Raw genomic sequence first — 22242 nt, forward strand, 5'->3', positions numbered from 1 at the left:
GAAAATTTCAGCCCAATCATCGTGATCTGCATTTCCTGAACGATGTTTTCCAAAGAATCTATCCTGTCGGTACTGTTAAAGAGTGACTACATGGAACATGTTTAAAATTTTTTTTTGTTTTACTCATACACATTCATGACATAATCACAATTAGACATAATAAGATGTTATAAACTTTTCCATTGTAAAAACTGTGTAATCTTTTCACGACAACGGACGGTCACACAAAGTGATAAGGGATCCCGAAAACATCCTCGAATCGGGGTCGGGAAAGCACTACAGGGGATCGCGCAATTCGGCACAAACGGCACGCGGCTGCCTATCAGTTGCGAATCCGATTCTGTCAGGAGAAGAAGGAACTTTAAGAAACCTCCAGGTGAGTTCGGTATAGCTAGAAGAAAAGTTAAACCAAGAATGATAACAATTTTTAAAATATGGAATAAGATACTAAACAACGAAAATCGATTGATTTCTTTTTCTTCGGAAAGTTTTAGGTTAAGTGAATTTTTGAGAGTATGAAATTCGAGAAAATGTTCTCTAAATACAGTTATATTAAACAAGTAGTTGCCTAATCATCGAGAAAAATCAAGAAAAGTATGCATCCTATCATCGAAAGGAAAAAGAAAATACAAGCCACGTCTACAGAACCTGTGTAAGCTCTCAGAATTATTCTTCTTTTCGTCTCTGCTGAAATGTGTAATTTTTGTGCAGGTTTTTAGTTGAATGATTTTTGTTAAGAATATATAAACCACGTTTCAGGTTTGAATTACTATCATAGTGAAGCGGTTAATTTTAACTAAAAACCTTTTGCACCACAGGGTCAAGTGTGCCCAGGTTCGCAATACCGACGATAAGTGGCAAAATTTGACAGAAAATGATCGAATTTTTTTTCTAAGTGTCATGTCAATGTGATCAGTGGTTCAAGTGTATCTAAACGCTGCAGCATTTTTTTACTTTTCGACAGAATAATGAGCAATTTTTTGAAAAAAAAATGTAATAGTAAGATAAAAATTGCCGGAACCAAACAAAATCAACAAAGCTATTGTTTAATAGATGAAGCATGCTCAGTTTGGTGGAACTTGTAAACCTATCCAATGCAAAACTCTCTCAAAGACTTAAAAAAGGTTTAAATAATGATCATTCTAATGAAAAGAAATTTTATATCTGTCACTGATTTAATCAGATCAATTTGACATTTGAGCTTTTTTTGTTTTTTTCTCTGTTTTCCACCCCTGGTTTATGATTGCACGCTGGGCCACATTGAACCATTATTGTTTGAAAAATAACCAAAATGGAAGTTTTGTGGGTTAAGTCGTTTTATGAGTTTTCAGTGAAAACTCATAAAATGAAATTTTACCGAGAACTTGGATTATGGTTATTTTTCAACCGTTTGTTGAAACAGAAAAACGGTTATAAAATAACCGTTTTCCTACAAAATCAAGCAGGTTTGTTTCATTGAAATGCTTAAATGAAAGATTTCTAAATTAAATACAAAAACTGAAGGACTAAAGTAGATATGTCGTTTTTGACGTGAATGGTTTCTTTATTCTATTTTATGAAAAGCTCATTTCTCCTCAATGAAAACTTCGATAGGAAACTTCAACTTATAAATATTTTAAACAAGCCAAGTTGCGTGCCTGGATGAAAGTATTACTACTCTTCTCCAGTTCCAGAGTCCGGAAGGCTGGACAACATGCTGGGGCTAACGGAGCATTGAGAATGAATATTTTCATTGAGAGTGAAACAAGTGGACACTCGACTCGGAACCGACAACGCATGATCTCTATAGCCATTTGGTTGAATTCAATGGGGCAAATTGAAAAATGTCCACTATGTTTTGTCTAGAGCTCGGTTTTTAAAGGTTCCTTGGAGCCCGAGACATGTTGGAGCTCCGCTTGCAAAACTATTTTTATCCACGATCCTAGCTATAATATGCAGTCACTTGTTAAAAACTTTCCTCAATAAATTTTGACCTGAGTATTAATCTTCCCGATAAAATAAAAAGCATTGACGTAGTTCTGATAGTTTTGAATACTTTTTCTGGAATAATCAAAGAAAATTTACTAAATTACGTGTTAAAATCAGTGTTTTCAAAATGTCTACCTGCTCCGCGGTCCGGAAGGTTATTGGAATCAATAACTGGCACATTGTTGATTGCGGATATGCTTCGGAAAGATCAAATATCTTATCGTAGATCGGCTCACCCTTCTCTTGATACTTGGTGCTGTCTCAGGAGGCCGCTTCCACCATGAACCCCGGCTGTTTTCTCCATTCGCCGGAATTGTCCAAGGGATTGTTATCATCGATACTGAAAATACGGATCATAAATATCACGAATGGATGGGGCACAACAATATAGAAAAATGTAAATTACCTGCTCGTGGTGATCGCTTTAAAGGTTTGATTGCATCGTAAAATTATTCAACTAGAGAATCGAAAAAAACAATGGCGGAACGCTTAATCAAAACAACCGAATCATTTTTGTTTGTACTGGAATTTTCAACCATTATTTTGGTTTTCAACAAAAACTTTCAAAATGGTTAAAATTCAATAGTTCATTCTGGTTAAAAAAATTTTCTAAGTTTTCAAAGGAAACCCAAAAAACGGTTGAAAAAAACTCGAAAATGGTTATAAAAAAATGAGCGTGTGAATGTCAACATGGTTGGCAATTCTCTTTAGAACTGCTCAAAAAAGCTGTCCAAGTGCAAACTCTTCTATTGACACGGGCCCAATCGGTATAAGATTCTATGCCGAACCGACATTAACAAGCTTTCAATTAACTGGCATTGTCCTCCCAGCGCAACTGCATTGCATATGTCTGAAAGAAGCCGAATAAAAAATATCCCATATGGATGGAAACCGGCATTAGAAAAAAAACTCTTTGTTTCCAACCGACGACAAAAAACCACCACGTGTGTATGTAAACCAGTAGGCAATAGAAAACAGTTTATTGTTTTCCATTCCTCTCCCATTCCCCATTCCCATCCCTTTCCCGTCAAAGACAAAGGAAGATGAAAAAACGACCTAACAGCAGATGCGTATTCAGCGGTGGCAGGAAGACTATAAAAATAAACTTTCGTTTGCTATTTAACCGACTCAGATGGTGCACTGGGTAAGATATCGGACTGGCAAGCCAAGATGAGATGTTGCAGTGAGTTCGGTTCTCACTATACATTTTTTGTGATGAATAATGTAATAAGATGAAAATCCAATAAAATATTTTCCTTTTTTCACTTGAATGTAGTGGTCGCATCATTTTGCTTCGCAACTCGCATTTTCGGCACAGAGATTGCCTGAATAGTCATTGGATTTCTGCAACCTCTTCTATGGGTGTACACATGTGTTTAAAAAAGCAAAACGAAAATCATCACAAAGTTGATGTCACCTGACCAAATAAATCCGAAAAATTCCAAAATTTGATTGTTTTATCAAATAAATTCGTGAAAGGATTTAAAAACTAGCAAACAAACCGTTCGAGAATCATGCGCAATGCAATCATTGAAGTAAACCCTTGTACACCGAATTAATTTATTGGTAATGTGGGAATTTTTTTTCTATGATTATTCTATTCAATGTACAAAAGGAATTCGCCGTCAACCGTGGATTAGAACGTTCAAATCTTCTAAGGGGTCATGAGATCGAATCTCGGTCACGGCATACACAGTACTCTTTCTGTAATACTTTTGGTGGTTTCAGCATTTGTAAAATGCTAGTCATCATGCCCTTGAAAGACATACGCTTTAGTGTTAACCTTCCCTGAAATTTTTACCCGTTTCAGTCCCTGGAATGTCAATTTGACACTGCTGACTATAACCAATGCACAATGCTAAAAATGTGTATAAACCGCGAAGAAATTCAATATCTTCCCTACTACACAAAACACATTTATAAAAAAAACTATCCTTTAGTGAAAATTTCCAGAAAAGCGATTGGATTTCAACCCCTTATTCCCCTATATTTTGTAAACAATCCAGAAAAAAACCTATTAAGACTTCAAAACTTTGAACAAAAATAGACCTATCTCGTGTGATTTTTTCTGAGAATTCGAATGGAGGCTGCTTCAACTACCGCACGTTTCGAAAAATGGAGCCTTCATTGAATTCCTTAAAAAAAACCCCAAATAAGTCTCATTTGTTTTAAAATTGTCAAATACGAACATGCTTTTTCTGGCTATTTGAAAAATGAAAGGCAATTGAGGGTAAAACAACCATAACTCCTGTTTCTAATGCGTGCGGTAGCTCAAATAAGCTTCGTTACATTCCTTGGAAAAAAATCACACAAAAAAGGTCTATTTTTTCAATGTTTAAAGTCTGAACTTACTTTTTCTGGCTCTAATAGGCTTCGTTGGATTTTCCGGAGAAAAACCACACAAGATAAGTCTTATTTGGTTCTAGGTTCTAGGTAGTTGAAAAATGTAGAGGAATTGAGAGTAAAAACAGCCATAGCTTCATTTTCCGAAGCGTGCGGTGGCTCAAACAGCCTCCATCGGATTTCTCGGAAAAAATCACACAAGATACGTCCCATTTGGTTTAAAAATTTCAAGTCCGAACTTCCTTTTTTTTAAATATTTGAAAAATGTAGGGGAATTGAGGATAAATCGGCCATAACTCCATTTTCCGAAGCTTGCTGTGACTCAAACAGCCTTCATTGGATTCCTCGGAAAAAATCACTCATGATACGTCCCTTTTGGTTGAAAATTTTGAAGGCCGAAAATGCTTTTTTCCTAAATAATTTAAAAATATAGGGGAATTTGGGGTAAAAACAGCCATAACTCCATTTTCCGAAGCGTGCGGTTACTCTATTCGATTTTTCAGAAAAAAATTACACAAAATAGGTATATGTTTGTTCAAAGTTTTGGAGTCTAAATAAGTATTTTTCTGGATTGTTTAACTATAACTCCGTTTGTAAGCTCGTGCTACGTTTGAAACTATGTCCAATCGCTTCTCTGGAAATTTTCACTATAGGAAAGTACTTTTTCATGGACTTGTTTCGAGTAAAAGGGAAGATATTGAATTTCTTCGAGGTTTATATACTTTTATCCCCATTGTGCAATGAATCTGTCTTGTTTCCCGACCGATTTTTACTAAATTTATAATTTTGGAAATCTTGTAATGTAACTCAAATATGTTTTTCAGGCAATACTCAGCTACAACACTCCAGTTTTCTATTATTCAAAGTCTAAAAAAACCGAAAAACATGCCTCGGAAAAAGACTTTAGATCAGCTACGGAATGCTCAAAAAAATTTCACTTAGTGTCCAAGAATGATGAAGTTATTGTTTTTTGTTTGTTAGATACTCAATTATAGATTACAAATGAAAATTTACATAAATCTACATGGTTCTTGACTTGATTTATATGTTTCTCTACGGAAGACATTTCTGGTAAAGCCAAAATCAAAGTACTCCAATAAACGGTTAAAGGTTTTTAAGATACATACCTATAAGAGCGCTGTTAGCCCCATAGTTATTCAGCCGAACGGGAACGTAAAGTTGAAAATTCTGGTTTCTCAATCCTCGCGGTCGCTTGTTGAGAGGAATAGCTTCCAGCAGCAAGGGACAGTCAATCCTCGATGTAAGGAGATCCGTAACGTCTAAAGCACGTGTAGCGTTTCTTCAGACTTGAAGCATGTCCAAGTCTATCAGGTGGCAACGATTTTCATAACTGGGTAAACGAAAAGGATCTTACCAGTTCAGGTGTCGAAGAGCATATCGCATGGAACTTCGCTGGATAGCCTCGATTCGTTCAGCTTCATTCAGCTCCATTTTTTGCTACGCGAAACAAGAAACAAAGATTTCTAGAAGCTTTGTCTACAACGTAGTTTGAGTGAGTCTTACACTCAAGCAGTTGATCAAGAACAGCACCTAGATCAATCATTTGGTCAATCTGGGAGATTATTTCATCCACGAGAATGTACTCAGCATAAAGAGGGTGCAGTTTGCGAGAAGATATAATTAATCGAGCATTTACTGCGATTTAGCAGCAGGCAGTGTTGTCGCACCAGCCAGCAAAAATGTTGAACTGATGTTGCAGGAAATCGATGTTGTCTTTACCATTGATGGTGTGATTCAGTTTCAAATCATCGGCATAAGCGAGTTTTGGGCCATCGAGAAGCGAGAAAATATCATTAAAATAGATAACAAAAATTATTGGTCCTCAATGGCTTCCTTGCGGCACTCCGGAAGAGCCAAGAAACTGTCTCGAGAAGGATTCTCAAGGATGAACGGACAACTTTCGTTCCGTTAAGTACCTCTGAAACCACTCCCAAAAAGATCCACTGAAGCCCAAGCGACCTAACTTTGCGAGAGCAATCTCGTGGTTCACTTTATCAAATGCAGCAGACAGATCTGTATAAATTACATCGGTTTGGGTCTTCCTGGCATAGCTTTCTTGTACAAAAGATGTGAACGTCAGTAAATTTATGGTAGTTGATCCGTGCTGATCGTTCGAAAAGTGATGCTTGCAGAATGAAAAAAATGGGATCCAACAAAACCAGCTCAAACAGTTGCCTGAAAGATATGCCTGATAAGTAGGTGTTAGCAGATGAGGCATAAACCTTTTCAAAAAGGTAGCTGGTATCCCATCCGGGACCTTAGAAGTAGATTTTTTGAGTTTGGCTGCATCGTCGACGAGAATACCATTTAGAGAAGAGCCTAGGGGTGAGACATTACTCACAGCCCTGGTCAGTTGTTTTGCAGAAATGTACCCTTGTGAAAATGCTCGAAAATTTCTCAGCGAACAGATTCCAGATTCCAGGGTCAGTACTAGCAATATCGCCGTCCAGGTACATGTGGGACGGAAGTTCGGATTCTTTTCGCTGGTTTTTAACATACTTCCAGAACGACTTCGGACTTCTCTTGCAATCTCGCTGTAACCGGCTCAGATATGATATGTTAGGTAGCAACGTTTGCTGGCTTTCTTAAAAACAGTTCAGTTTGCGGTATTCCTCTTTCGTGCTGAGGCACTTGTGCTTATTGTAGTTTCGGAGAGCGCACATTTAGCAGTTTTCTGTCGCCGCAGTTCTCTAGTAACCCAGGGAGTTCGTAGATCACCATCAATGCTGCGTTTTAGCACATGGCGGTCGATAGTGTGTAGGCATATTCGAAAATTTTTCGGCAGCTGCGTTAGGATCAAAGAAATCTAGTTCATCTTCCTAATTAATAGAATCCAGAACGAAGGAGATAGCTTCGAAGTCGGCATTCTTGAAATTATGATAGAAGGATCCTGTTTTCTTTGCGGAAGCAAATATCCTGGCAACATCGAGTGAGATCACTAAGGCGGAGTGATGTGGGACAGCTTTAACAAGGGGAGTAGAAAGCTAAATCGATTGTTGGATTTCTAAACCCTTCGTTGACAAAGCGAAGGTAGAGCAAACGACCGTTTTCATTTCCGATATTGTTGATTTGACGCAGAATCGCTATACTTAAGTTATCTAAGAAGATGTTGGAGGACGCCGAAAACGAAGAACGTGTGGGATCCGGGTACAGAAAGCCACTTCGCGAACACCATTTCAAACCGGGCTAGTTGAAATCACCAATAACAAGTATGTTATCTTCGGGAGAGCACATAGAGCTAACTTTGGTGAAGCAGCGCGAGAAAGATGCAGCTAACACCTGGTCTCCGGACCGATCGTGAGGCACTTATACTACACATAAAAGTTCCAAATCTTCCCAGGAGTTGTCATCGATTAGCATAGATGGGACTCCCATCATGGGAGTTCAGATTTCACAGCAAGTAACACTCCAGCTCCAGTTGACTTTTTGTTGTTAAATGGACTACAGTCGCATCGGGAGACTGAAAAGTTCCGACTGATAACACTGGGTGACAGCCAAAAAATAGTCTGGGGTTTCTCAGTTGATTTAGACTAATTTTTGTGTCCTGAGCTAGAATATCACATTGATTTTGCTGTATCAGTTCAACTTTTTTGGCGAAAAATCGACTTTTAAAAATTAATGTATTCTAATATCCTGACCTGATTGAACAAAACCATGGTCATTTTCGGACTCAGGGGGTCAATATTAGTCTAACTCAGTTGGCAAACCCTGGACTATTTTCAAAAAATCTTGTTTTGTTACTCAGTGTAATCAGGTAGAAGCTATATGTTGCTCATAAAGATATATTTTTTTGAAATTTTGCAAGATGCCCATAAAAATGTAAAAACAGTGGAGAAAAAAACATACTTTTCAATTAATGAACTGCCAAAATCGTTAAAGTCACACCAGATAAATATTGTTAAGATGCTTGGAAAGTTGATGTAATTTGGCACATTTTGGTATATTTGAGTTACATTACGAGATTTCCAAACCTATAATGAGAACTAGACAGATATATCGGTTTAAATCGGGAAGTGTCAAATTGACACTCAAGGTCTGGTTAGGGAGTTTTTTTTCCTGGGCTTTCAGGGTCGGTACATAAAAAAATAATGATGCAAACAAAAGATTTCAAGAACCCATTGATCCTTTTTTTGGTTGCACCCGAATAGAGTTACAAGCCGCCAAATTATTTTTCTTTGTTTCGATTATCGTCGTTTAACATGTTTATGTCATTCGCGACTTATATCAACGATGCACTTGGCGTATGCATTGAAAAACTTATCCGGTACAACTGTGATCGATGTTTACAGTCGGGCTTGAACTCACGGACATCGGCTCAGGAAGCAACTGACTTGCCAACTGAGCTTTATCACAAGCCCCTTGCGCCAAACTATCAATATTGACACTCAAGAGCAAATTAGGGTTAAGAAAATTAGATCTCTTTAAAGAAACATGAAGTTTCATTGAGATCCTAAAATTAAAAAATGAAGAAGGGAACCAGTCATTCTTTTTTGTTAATTTTCCAGAATCCGAACACTGAAGAAAACTTGTAGAAGCTCTTAGTATAAAAAATGAATAATTTTGTTCATAACTACCCCACTTAGTCCTACATAATCCTTAATGCAAATTGTTTCAATCTTGAACCACTAACCTTCCACAGACACTCAACAAACCGACGGCAAAAAAAAACAGCAAATCCAAAATGCCCCAAGCAGACACAGTTTTTCAGTCTCGTTCCGATGGAATTTCGGCCGAGGGTGTTCGCGATCAGTATGCCGATGGGAAGGCAGCCAAGGTGTGGGAGGTATTCATTGGGGACAAAAAGAGCAGAACGGAAAACTATCGGAACTTCCTCGTCGAGAAGCTGCGGGACAGTGGCTGCAAGAGAGTGTTGGATGTGGCTTGTGGAACCGGTGTCGATTCCATTATGCTGCTGGAGGAAGGATTTGAGGTCGTTTCGATCGATGCCTCGGATAAGATGTTGAAGTACGCGCTCAAGGAACGCTGGAATCGCCGGAAGGAACCCATGTTTGATAATTGGGGTAAGTAGATCAGTCTGTTATCTTTCTGGTGAATACTGTAACTGCTAATAAGGCTCATGTTTGGTTCATTTACGATGATCCATTTAAACCTTAACACCTAGAATTTGGGGTGTTTTTGCAGTTATTCTGAAAAAAAAAACAGATAGTGTTTTCTTCCTCAATGACGTCAATACCTTCGTAACGGACATCAACCCTCCCATAATGCGAAGTTTTTCTACACGTGTTATCAATCAAAACGCTAAGTACTGAGTTCCATTGAAAAACGAAAACGCTACTCACCAAACGCGTTCCGATCATATGGGTACAAAATAAATAAGACGCTCTCTGTCGCAGGCCTACATTTACGCGATCATTACCAGCAATCGTCTGTAACGACACGCACATTGGGATTGAAACCATCACATTGCAAAAATATTGAGTTTTCATTTTTTATATCTCTGATTGTTATCAATACTTGAAAAATTATGAAAAATTGGGAAACAATTCTTCCCATTAAAATAATAAAGCGCACCGAAATGTCAACATAAATTTAATAAAAATCCTGAATCACCAGTGATATGAGTTGCTAACAACATACAAAATTTTGAAAAAAAACGTTATCGTTATGCTTTTGAATAAAATCTCGACTTTTAGACGGGTTTTACCAAAATTTGTATTCAACCGATTCAAGGTGTTACTTTCACATTTTTTTTGTGCAAAATGTTCAAGAAGATTAATCTTACAATCCTCAAATCTATGTGACAATTATTCAGCTAAGAGAAGCTTCAAAATCGGTTAAAACCTTCAAATGATCTATAAAAAAAATCTATCTGTTTAGTCTCACTAAATATAGTTTGATTAATATTTGCTATAAAAACTTAAGAGACGTACCAAAGACAGTTTCATCAGAAATTAAAAATTAAAGTGGCTTGAGAGGACCACTCTAAATGAAATTCGTCTCAAAAACAGTTGACATATACATATGGTAAAATATAAAGTAAGTTAAAAAACAGCTTAACCCTCTAATGCATAAGGAGTGTATTCGAAAAAAAATGCAACACAATATTTTGTGAATAACTTTTGAATGCATGGATGGAGATTGAATAAATCTTCAGTGAAGCTCCTTAGTAATGTGATGTTCACAGGTGTAAATTTTTGAGAAATTCTGTGAAATGGTTTCCAAAATTGCGCCCAATAATGAAGTTTTTTGATTTTAATTTAAGGGCACCTATTTTTAGTAACGTTTTTTGTTTCCTGAAGCTTAAACTTCAAAAGAAACCAAAAACTTGAAATTGATAGAAGTTATGACAAATTTAGCCATTTGTCTCCTTTTCGGCACAAAAAAAAACATATTTGATTATTTATTACTCCACCACTGTGGCACGATTCCAGGTAAAACTTAATCAGAGTATAAACCTTGTGAGACCTATTTATGTGTTTTGCAGGAGAACGGTTCCATTCTGAGGCAGTCTTTTTTGTATATTTTGCCATTCATCACGTCAGTCATTATGAAACACCGACTGAATTTCAACTTCTACAGATCTTCAGCCTCCTCAGGTACTAGTCATCAATTTTTCCTATTTTTTTTTTCTCCTTATTTATCCCTGGAACATCCAGGCGAGGCTTGTGAATGAAAAGTTTTTGGCCGGAAACCTGCCAGGTGCTCGGTAAAGATTTTGTATTGCTATCCACTACGAAATTTTTCAAAATTTCCCCTCGTTAGTGTTTCAAATATCTTGCGCACGATTTGACTATCGTATTTTTTTTTTATTTTACCAATGGACAACATTTTGAAGAAGTAAAGTCAGGCCCGTTTATAAGTGAGCCGGACGAACCAGTAGGAAAAGTTGATCATTTTTATGACTTCCGATATAGAAATTTTCAAAATGCGCTTGATAAACCTTCACAAACTTATATGACTCGAACTTTACTTTCTCGAAACGATATCTCAGGAACAGTTAAAGCTAGATACATGTAATTTACTGACTTTTCCTAAAATCACACTCTTCAATTTCTTATTTTTAGATTTTTGAATATAGTTACCAGGGTCACCCAGTTAAAAAAGGGTAATTAGCCGGTTAGGGTCATATAGACCCGGATTATTGTTTTGTATGTATGTATGTATGTAGATAATCCACCATGGGTGCACGGATTCACCGCAGTTTCGCCAACGTATGCCCTAACTTGCATCCTTTAGATTTCTAGTTCGGCCAATCTTCAATGCAAATCATCACATACCCGGCACCATGGCTTCGTGTGAACTGTCATGAAATGAAAATGTTTCGTGTAGGTGTATGTCTTATTTGTAGAACGAGCAAACAGTTTCGCAGCCGTATAAAATTCATAACATATTTAGAGTTAAGAATCTACGACAGGTATTCCGCATACGTGTAGATACCTGCCCAGCTGGCAACTGTTTGTACGTTCTTATATAATACCGTCAAACGGGGCATCATGCAACAGCGGGGTTGGATGCGACATTTATATAACACCACACTGAATCTATTTAAAATTTAATGTTTTGTAAAAAAGTTATCTTTTAATGATTACAAAATGATGTTGACATAATTCCTCGCATCTTAAGCTAGATTTTCAAGTTTTTTAATTTTCATATAAAATTTGAAAAATCGAGCAATGAATGTACAAATTTTAACGTTTTTCGATGCCGAAAAAAACTTAACCCAGTATGACGGATTGGCTTGATAATATTACCTACAAACTTTTAACTAGCTTCCTCATCCTATACCAACACCGTTGGTGTAAATATATTTTTCAAACAATCACTCAATTTTTTTAAATTAATATTTTTATAATTCAGTTAGGTGTCTGGGGTAAAATGCAACAAAATGCAAATCAAAGAAACACTTTGTAAATCTCGTTTCCACGTACTGGAATATGAATGTTTAGCATCACGCGTTTGTAAACATTGAAATTTCATCCAGCCAAACATTTATTTTTATGGTTTCAGCTTGTAGAATTTTTCGTAGTATTATTTAACCCCTAAATGTATGCAGCTTCCTTATTTTCAGAAAAAATGTGAAAATTAGTTTTTACAGACCAAGAAATTACTACAATTGATGTTTTCATGCGTTATGGTCGTTAAGGCATTACAAATAAATTAAAAACTATAAATTATCATACGTGTTCATAAGATTTTTCATTAAAAACAAAGTTTGTTGCAAGTTACCCCATTTTCTAAGGAGGGTGAAAATCGCATGTTTTTAGAAATTTAAAAATAATTAAAGAAACTAATAATTTTTCTAACTACGCCAATTTGGTGTCTTATCATCCTTAAAACTTTTGATGCATAAGGGGTAGGATTAACTGTGAACATAAGTTTTTTGAAAGCCATTGAAGTTGAAAATTGTTGCATGTTGCCCCAGTTGACGGTATATTCTATAAATGCAATAATTGAACATATAGTGAAATAATCGTACCTTCTTACCAATCTTACCTCAAGACACTTGAAGCTTACCTATATCCATACTTATTTCCACCTGATCTAAAATAAATAATTTTTAAATTATTACAAATCATCACCGAACCATGCAAAAAAATCAAGAACTACAAAAAACAATGATTTCAATTTTTGTAAGAGATGAAATTGAAACATATATTCACATATTTCACAAAAATACTTTCTGTTACGTTACCCTTAACGTGAATAACTAGTTTAAAAAACCCTTTTTCCGGTAAATTTTATGTAATTCATAAACTAGTTCAAAGAAGATCCATGTAAAAGAAATTTTTTTTTTGTTAAAAATTTCACATACATTAAAAAACAGCATAACAGCTGTTTTTGAAGCATTTGAAAATTAAATATGTTAATTTTTTAATCGCTTTACTACTTTTAAGCTCCATTTTAAAAATTATCTACTATTTTTTTTAAACTGGACCGAATCCAGCGAATAATACTCATTATGTGCCTGTTTCAGCAAGATCAGATATAACGAAATGTCATTCTCGTTCATCGTTTAACAGAAAGATATTAATTTTTTTCAACCATTTCAATTCTTGAGTTCAAGTAGGACAACCTAGTTTTGTACAATTATCAATTATCTGGTGTCGATTAGAACACGGAATAAATGCTACATAAAACAACTTTTTTTTATACAAAATATGTGTTTCAAAAAGTTTCAGTTCAAATTTATGATCATAAATATCTGGACTTGATTGGATGATTACTGCGCTTAATTTTGACTACTTAATATCAGACACGAGTAATCATTGCTGCAACATTCTTTAAAATTGACTGAACTATGCGATAAAAATAATCCAACAAAGTAAAGTACAAACAAAGGTAAGATAAATATACTCATGTCTATGACAGCGGTTACGGAATATTCTTCTGGAATCCTACATTTGAAGATATGTACATTTTAATATCATTCATCATCAAAATCATTCACTTTATGTTACCAATAAAAGAAAATAATGGAACGAATGAATTGGAATTTACAATTAAATATCATCATTTCTACTCGTGTTACATAGGACAAAAAAACTAGCTGACAACACACCCGCACCTCGCACCTCGCACCTGTAGGTTCACGAAAACGGCTCTCATATAGACCCGGATTATTGTTTTGGTTATAAAATCAAAACTACTGAACTGATTTTCATAAACTATACTATTTTGAAATCTTCCAAATGTCTGCTGTCAGATGCTCCTTAAAAACTTAAAATATGATTTATGTGGTCTTCAGAAAACGACCTTAAAGCAAAAAAGTTCTAAAAAAATGGGTGTTTTGCATCAAGGATAACTCATTTTGTTGAAGTCGTATTAAAAAACTTTCAATTGATGTGAATTCAGATAGATTTAGAGTTCACATTTAAGTTTTAAATTGAAAAGTTCATCAAACCATTTTTCAATGATTTTGTAGCCATATTTACATGAGTATCAAAAAATCTTGATGAAAAAAATTGCCGTTCTGTTCAATAACATTCCATTTCAACCGATAGTGAAGATTTTACAATGAAGAGACTGATAGGGTGACCAATTGTAGTATTAAATCATAGAATTTCATCGTATTGAGAACCAATCTGAGGTATATCGACTTCTATGTTAAGCTTTTTGCACAACTACTCTGAAATGTTAAATTTATTTTTAAAATACCTAATATCATAAGAAATCAAAAACGACACTTCAATTAACGCAAGAATTTGAAATCTGCACATTTAAACCATTGAATGTTGAAATACGGCTAAGCGAATTTCTTCGAACTTTCGTTGTATGTTTTTCGAAATTCAATTGAAACTAGAAATAATTACAATACCTTTTCCTTTTTGGAGAACGGTTGCCATGGACCGAGTGAATTATAGGAATTATGTTCGTCAAGTTATGTCGTAAGACGGAATACTATGTAAATAAATAAATAATTACAATACCAAAAATGCACAATAAATAAGGAAATTAGAGGGTGAATGACCACGAAGGTTAAAATCCTCTTTAAATAAATACAAATAGAATAGAATAGAATAGAATAGAATAAGGAAATTTATTTCTAAACCATTGTTTTCCTCAGGACCATCCAACAAATTCGACGAAGTAATAAATTATACTAAAACGATTCAAAATAAATCGGAATCAAAGTTTCAAATCATTGTTAGTTCCGTTAAGTTATGAATAAATGACTCAAAAGATTCTCCTTATTCTTAATTTTAAGTCAATATTTTCGAAATATCAGAAAACAAATGCGAATAAAAATTTTGAATGAACTCAAAACTCTAAACTTTGGACATGAGAAACAGTGCACAGAAATAGAATACATGAAATATAACATCAGATTTGAAAACAAATAAAATTTTAATTTAGTTAGATCAGGTCAAAAAATAACCAGGATTTGTTTTGTTTAGCTAAATAATAATAATTTTTAATTTATTAATCATTTTAAATTACATCTTGTTTCTTTATTTTCAATTGAAGAATTGATTGAAAATTCCTCTGAACCATTTTGAATTTGAAATATTAGAACTTTAGAGAATTTATTCAAAACACATAGATGATGATTGAAATCAATATGATCAAAAGAAAAAAAAATATTTCAAGTGTGCCAGGCATCAAAGTCAGAGATTAAATTCCTTATTATATTCCAATTCTTCCAGTTATTAAAATAAAAGGCTACCAACGATCATGTTTGATTGAAGTTTATAATAATAACTTTATATACTTAAAATTCAATATGTTCAATTTATCATCACTGACTAAGTTCAGGTTCAGAAATAGCTAATTTCTTGAATGATCACATACGAAGCTGCCTAAAATATAAATAATGAATTCCAAGTTTTCTTGTAAATATTGAAAACACAATGCAAGTACTAATTTAGCTAACGTTACACATTCCAATTTTTCATATATTAAATCCAACATAGATTAAAATCATGATCGATTCAAAAAAGTGGATTGAGAAGACTAAAAATTAGTGAAACTTTTATGAGTTTTCCAGCGCAGTAAAATTTTAAAATTTCTAGCTAAGAATATTTTGTCGTCCTAAAAAATTAACACTTAGTTTTTCTTATTAAAATTTATGATTTCAGAACACCTAAAAATCAGAGTATAAAAAACAAAGAAAAATTGATTAAAAATATTTCAGATTTTGAATATTAAAAAAACAATACAATAATATTTGTTAACATTATTTGAAAACAAATATACAATGTGAATTTGATTTATCGGAATTATCGCTAAAAGTAATGGTTTTTAGTAAGAACACTTCAAGATTATTTTTTCTTTAGTTTTGTCAATGACACTTTTACCATCCTTGTGGCATTCGTGTCTTATTTCAAGATTATGATAATGAAAATTTGTTCCATGAGGAACAATTCCATGACATATGATGGAAATGCTTTTAATAAAATTCTACTCGTACATTTTCAATTCATCTCGATTCATCTAAATTTCTATTCTTTTTTAATAACTTAAGGTAATTATAAGCTCTTCATAAATGTAAACATAATATGAAGATAAAAACGTTAAGATTGAACATTTTAGAAAGAATTTTTTTCTACAAAAATGTAGATTTTGGTTTCATGAACTCGAAACATTTTTTTTTTAGATTTCGTGTATCACCTCTTATTTTGGTGATATGGAGATTATAAGTTCAAAAATGCATCCGTTTTGAGTGAATTCTATCATTAATGACTGATGAACTATGAAATGTACATAGAAAAAAAACTGGTTTTGAATTTGTTTATTATGTTTTATTCAAATAAGGAATGTAATTTTTTGATGATGATGTTGATGATGACGGTGAATGATTTGAAAAAGTTAAATTCTACAGTTTTTAATAAGTTGTTGTAAATATTTCTGAGATTATTGATAAAAAAGAAAAACATTCAACAAATTGGTTGCAGCCTGAAAAAAGAATTGATTTTTCTTTTTAAAATATCTAAAATTCGATTCAGTTATTCCTTCTTTGAAAATTTGTTAAAAATCTATTATTTTAAAGTATTGGAAAAATGTAAAACTTCAATATTTTGTTTTCGCAGGAGTCAAAATTACTTGTGGTTTTTTCATTTTGTTATATTTAAAAGTTATTTCAGAAAAATGCAGATTTACCTTAAATAATTTTGACCAAAATTAATTTTGGTCCAAAAGTTTCAGGGCTCCAAAATTTATCAAAATCAGCTCTTTTTTCACCTTAGAAATATGTGAAATATGTGTCTTGAGTAATTCCTCAAAAGATTTTTTTATTATCAATGTGATAAGTAATAAAGTAATGGATAAACTTATTTAGATACACTTCTCTGAAAAAAAAACAACTTTAAAGATGATGTAGTGTTTTTATGTATCAAGTTTTGAGTTTCAATACAAAAGTTTAATTAAGTTGTAAATCAAAATTAAACATTATATGCTGTCGCAGAATGGAATGTCTTAGGCCTATAATGATTAAGGGCCAGGCGGCGAGCCAATTTTCTGACATTTTTTAAAACATTTATTTTTTTACTCCTTTTGGGATGAAGTAATAGACTTAGTTGATTTGGAGTCATTTTTGAATTTTTCGAACCCTGGCGCCTATTTAAAAAGCTTCGTTTTGGTCCAAAACTCATCCATGTTTTTTTTGCAGAATTTTTAAGTAACGTTTACATGAGTAAATTTGAACTTTTAGGTTTGTATGGGAAAATTGAATATTTTGTACTAAGAAATCAACATCATTTTTGTTTCTTCTGTGGAGCCGAGCCTGCTAATGGTTTTTGTGCCAATTTATAAATTTCTTACAGGAAATTTTCCGCTGAACAATTTTGTCGAATATCATAACTTCGTATCTTTTTAGACAAAAAAGTTATTAGATCTTTAACAGGTGCATGTCTTTAGGCATTGTTAAACAAGAAATTCAATTGACACCACTGCTGGGTGCCTAGCGAAGTATTGCAAGACCACTTTTCATGCCATACATACTTCGTGGGGCACAAGCAGTGGTGTCAATTGAATTCATGGTTTATCAATCCAAAAAGATAACACCTGTTAAACAGCTAATAACTTTTTTGTCTAAAAAGATACAAAGTTATGATATTCGACAAAGTTGTTCAGCGGAAAATTTCCTTGAAGTAATTTATAAATTGGCACAAAAACCATTAGCAGGCTCAGTTTCACAGAAGAAACAACAATGGTGTTGATTTTTCAGTACAAAATATTCAATTTTCCCATACAAACCTAAAAGTTCAAATTTACTCATGTAAACGTTAGATACTTTAAAATTCTGCAAAAAATCATGAATGAGTTTTGGACCAAAACGAAGCTTTTAAGATCCCAGGGTTTGAGAAATTCAAAAATGACCCCAAATCGACTCAGTCTATTGTCGAAGTTCAAAATACAAAGAAGCATTTTATTTTATTGATGCTAAACATTTTAGTTTTTGGCGCCCTGATTCTCCATATTATTCTTCATATTATTTCATAAATTATGATAAAATGGTAACACTATATAATCACATTATGGTAAAGTATCGAGGGGTTTTAAAGAACTTTAAAAATTATTTGAATTTAAGGTGACCAATATGTGCGAGATTGGTCAGAATTTTTTTTTATTCAGAATTTATGTTTCTAATTTTTCAACTCCTACCATTTTGGAAAGTAAAATTCATTAAAGTGGGTCGGAAGAGCAGCCAAAAATAGGAAGCTACACAAGATCGAAGAAATTTAGATATTCGTTAGTGAAGTCATTATTTTAGTTTCAAGCAAAAATAAAGTTGTATGATAAAAAATATGCTCAGCATGTATTTTTTTTTAATTTTTCGATGCAATTCGGCAAAAAGCTTTGTTCTGTTAGTATTCAAATCCTGGTACAAAAATTCAAAATAAATCCTTGTGAAAAATTTTCTATTTCTGAATATTCACGAATATCACGAAAGTTAGATAATAAAACCTGGGTGAGTGATTTTAGACTTTATCAACATACATTGTCAAAGTTGCCGACGAAAACTATTAGATTTTGGTAAAAATAAAAAATATCTTACATTCTGTGATTCGACCCAAGAGGTCTTTGTCGATTATCTGTGATGCTATTTACATAAATTTGAAAGAACATTTATAACAAACACCGATTTATTCACTTATCATTTTCATTCCATATTATCTAAATTCATACTTAAAATATAGCTTTAGAAATCCTATTCCAATAATATCTGAATAATAAAAAAAAATATAAAAAGCTGATAAAAATTCTTGAATCAAGAATTAATTTTTGAAGATAGTTGCCTAAAATATGTGAAACTGTGCATTTTTCTGTGATTTAGACAACCTTGCTCAACCTCTCAATGCAAAAATTTCAAAACAAAACTTCAATTTAAAAAAACGAATTTTTCACCGTTTGTAGGAAAAAAATTAGGCTTTAAGGACAAATTTTAATTATGGAAAAAATCACAGAAAGTCGATTAGCGATTCAACGTCCAACGCTAAGAAGACGGTGATTTCTTTGAATATATATTTTTCATATTCTTAGTTATCACTGTGGCAAGCTCCAGAAGATTTTTAAATAGAAGTGACGGCGAATAGTACCATCGTTTTAACAAGAATATTGTAAGAACGAATGTTCGTCAAGAAGTACTATTAAAAAATTGAGAGACAAAGATTTAGTGATGGACCTTTTCGATATCGAGTATTTAGAAAGTCGTGTTCAATTTCTGTTTTTAAACACGTGAATTCGGTTTATCTTTCCTTTTTCAGATTTGTTTTGCCAAAAACTTGTAGTTATAAAAAAAGAAGTGAAGCTCTGCTAATTATTAAAATAATGTTTTTTCAAGTACGGCCCACCGACAAGATTTCAAATTTAAATTGGCCCGTTGGTTCAAAAGGTTGCTCACCCTTGGCTTAGAGCGTCTTTGTTCATGATATTTCAATGGTTTATGTTATGGTATGTAGGTATTTAATAATATGAAAATGCGATTGAACTGCTCATTTAACCCTTCGTTTCATTAAGTAACAAATTTGCAACAATTAATGTATGCAAACAGTGAAAAATCATATTTTATTTTAATTTTAAATCAAAATGTACACATCATTTCCTACTGTTTAAAATGATTTATAAGGGAAAATAAAAGATCATGAAATGAAGGGTTAAGCTGAATAGTGTAAAAATCGTCATTTGGATTATAAAAACACATCTAATAATCGATATAAATATATTAGTGTAACGCTAATGCTAGTGTTGTTACTTGTGCTTGGTCAGATGTTCTAAAAAAGTGAACTTTTTTGTTTACGTGAATCATATAAAAATGTGGGTGAATTTAAGCGTTTTTTAAAAAAGATATGTATCTCTGATTTCTTTGTTTAATTTGTTTATTTGAAACGGTGGTGTGCGCAATCCTGATTGTACAGCCATTAGTATTGTCTGAATGGATAATATTGGATGATTAAAATGAAATTCTGCTAGCTTTGCCATAAAATGTGTAAAAAGAACTAAGATTTCTGTTTTTCTACATATGAAAAACAAAGGATTATCTGCCCATAAAACAATTCTAGAAACACACTTTAAAATTCTAAGTTTAGCCGATTTCAAAATATTTTTCGAAATGGTAAACTTTTTAGTTTATCAAAGGTGTGAAGATAAAAATATTGAAATCTGAAATTTGCAGAAGAAATTATTTTGATGCATTTTCCTTTGAACTCTTTTTCAAAATCGACATAAAAGGTAAAAGCTGTTAAATTTCCATAAAAACTAATACTAGAAACTAATAATTTACTTTAATTAGAATTACTAATGTAGACTATCAAATTGATATTCTACATGTTTTTATTTCAAGGAAAAATCTTAAAATTGCTAAAGAGAACAATAATGTGAACTGAAATGGGTTCTTTGAGTATAGTAATCTTTGATAATTATATCGTATGATCAAAATTTATTGATACAAAACGTTTCCACCACTGAAAATATTATAAATTATTGATTAAAGACAATAAAAATACTTTTTTCCACTTTTATTTTTAGTTTCGCCATATTCACGGTGAAATTTTTTCGACCGTGATAAAATCGGCAAACTACTGTAGACCCTAACCGCAAAGGAAGGTTAAATAACGACATAAAGTCTACGACATAAAAGTTATGATCAGAAATTTTTCGCCACTGTGCGAAGACAACAACGACTCAACCAAAACTATTCCCGGTACATCAATCAACACGTACAATGACATGCGATACGACATACCTCACAAATAACTGTTATCACAAATTATGAGTGTCTCTGGCCAACCACCAACCACCCACGCTTTCCAGATTCAATGATCTGTAATTGATTAGTGCTGTGCACACACGTGTTTGATTTTTCAATTACTTCCCCTTAATCTCGACTCTCGTTGTTTTGTTTTTCTTTTCAGTTATTGAGGAAGCGAACTGGCTCACGCTATACGACGACATCCAGCACCTGATTGGGGATGGATTCGATGCCGTCATTTGTCTGGGAAATTCGTTTGCCCATCTGCTGGATAATTTCGGTGACCAGCGGGAACAGATCCAGGCCATCCGTAACTTCGAGAAGTGCGTCAAACCCGGTGGACTGCTATTGATCGATCACCGGAATTATGACAATATTATGGACACTGGGGCGACGCCCAGCAAGTGTATCTACTACAATGTATAATCATTGATTTTTATAGAACTTAAACTCTTTTTAACTGTTGAATATTTAAAATTACAGAGCAGCCACACCACCGATATTAAAACGTCGGTGCTGTACGTCGCCTCGAAGCCAGCGCTGGTCACCCTGGACTATATCATCAGTACCGGAAGCGGGGATGCGAGTGAATTCCGGCTTTCGTACTACCCGCACAAGTTGCGCGTTTTTGAGGAAATTCTGAAGGACATCTTCAAGGGAGCCAAGTCGCACGAAATTTTCGGTGATTTCAAACCCCTAACAAAGGTTACCCATCCAGCGTTCTACATCCACGTGGTTCAGAAGACCAAGTGAGGAGGGACGCTGTTTTGTTTTTGTTTTGGTTGAACCAGCTAGACGTGCATTTTTTAAGTAAATTAAGTACCTTTTTTAGACCGAAAAGTTGACTTAGATCAATAAACCACTAGAGAAACATATGATATATTTAGATGATAGCTTTTCAATAAAAGTCAGTTGTTTTCAAGAATACTTTTCAAGTAAAATCCGAGTGTAATTCAATCAGCGGGGCCCATAGATGATTTGTGCTTCGAAAGCCCATCTTGAATAAAACCTTTTTATTAAATTCAGACGAAGCCTATGTTTTGAATCATCTCACGCCACGCGTCGCGACGTAGCACATAATAAGCCACATTGCGACAACGTGCGTTCAGCCTTAGGGGCAACAATTTGTGTAGGTACTCAATGTTGTTGAATAAAATATCTTACAAGGGGCTAGTTGCGGCTCATTTGAATTCGCGAGTGTAGAAAGTGAAGCCACGAAACATTTTTTCCAAGCCGCCGTTGACTTGGGCTTATTCGGGTGT

General features: G+C 33.8%; 1 protein-coding gene across 1 annotated transcript; it reads left to right on the top strand.

Moving 5' to 3' along the window:
* Positions 1–234: 234 nt before the first annotated feature.
* On the top strand, positions 235–21897 carry LOC129756407 (glycine N-methyltransferase-like). The gene is made up of 4 exons (XM_055753270.1): positions 235–376; positions 8972–9353; positions 21144–21400; positions 21464–21897. The coding sequence occupies exons 2-4, from the start codon at positions 9014–9016 to the stop codon at positions 21731–21733; spliced, it is 867 nt and encodes a 288-aa protein (XP_055609245.1). The 5' UTR covers positions 235–376; positions 8972–9013; the 3' UTR covers positions 21734–21897.
* Positions 21898–22242: the final 345 nt, after the last annotated feature.

The sequence above is a fragment of the Uranotaenia lowii genome, chromosome 3 (assembly GCF_029784155.1).
Source record: "Uranotaenia lowii strain MFRU-FL chromosome 3, ASM2978415v1, whole genome shotgun sequence".
In the NCBI taxonomy this organism is placed as follows: Eukaryota; Metazoa; Arthropoda; class Insecta; order Diptera; family Culicidae; genus Uranotaenia; species Uranotaenia lowii.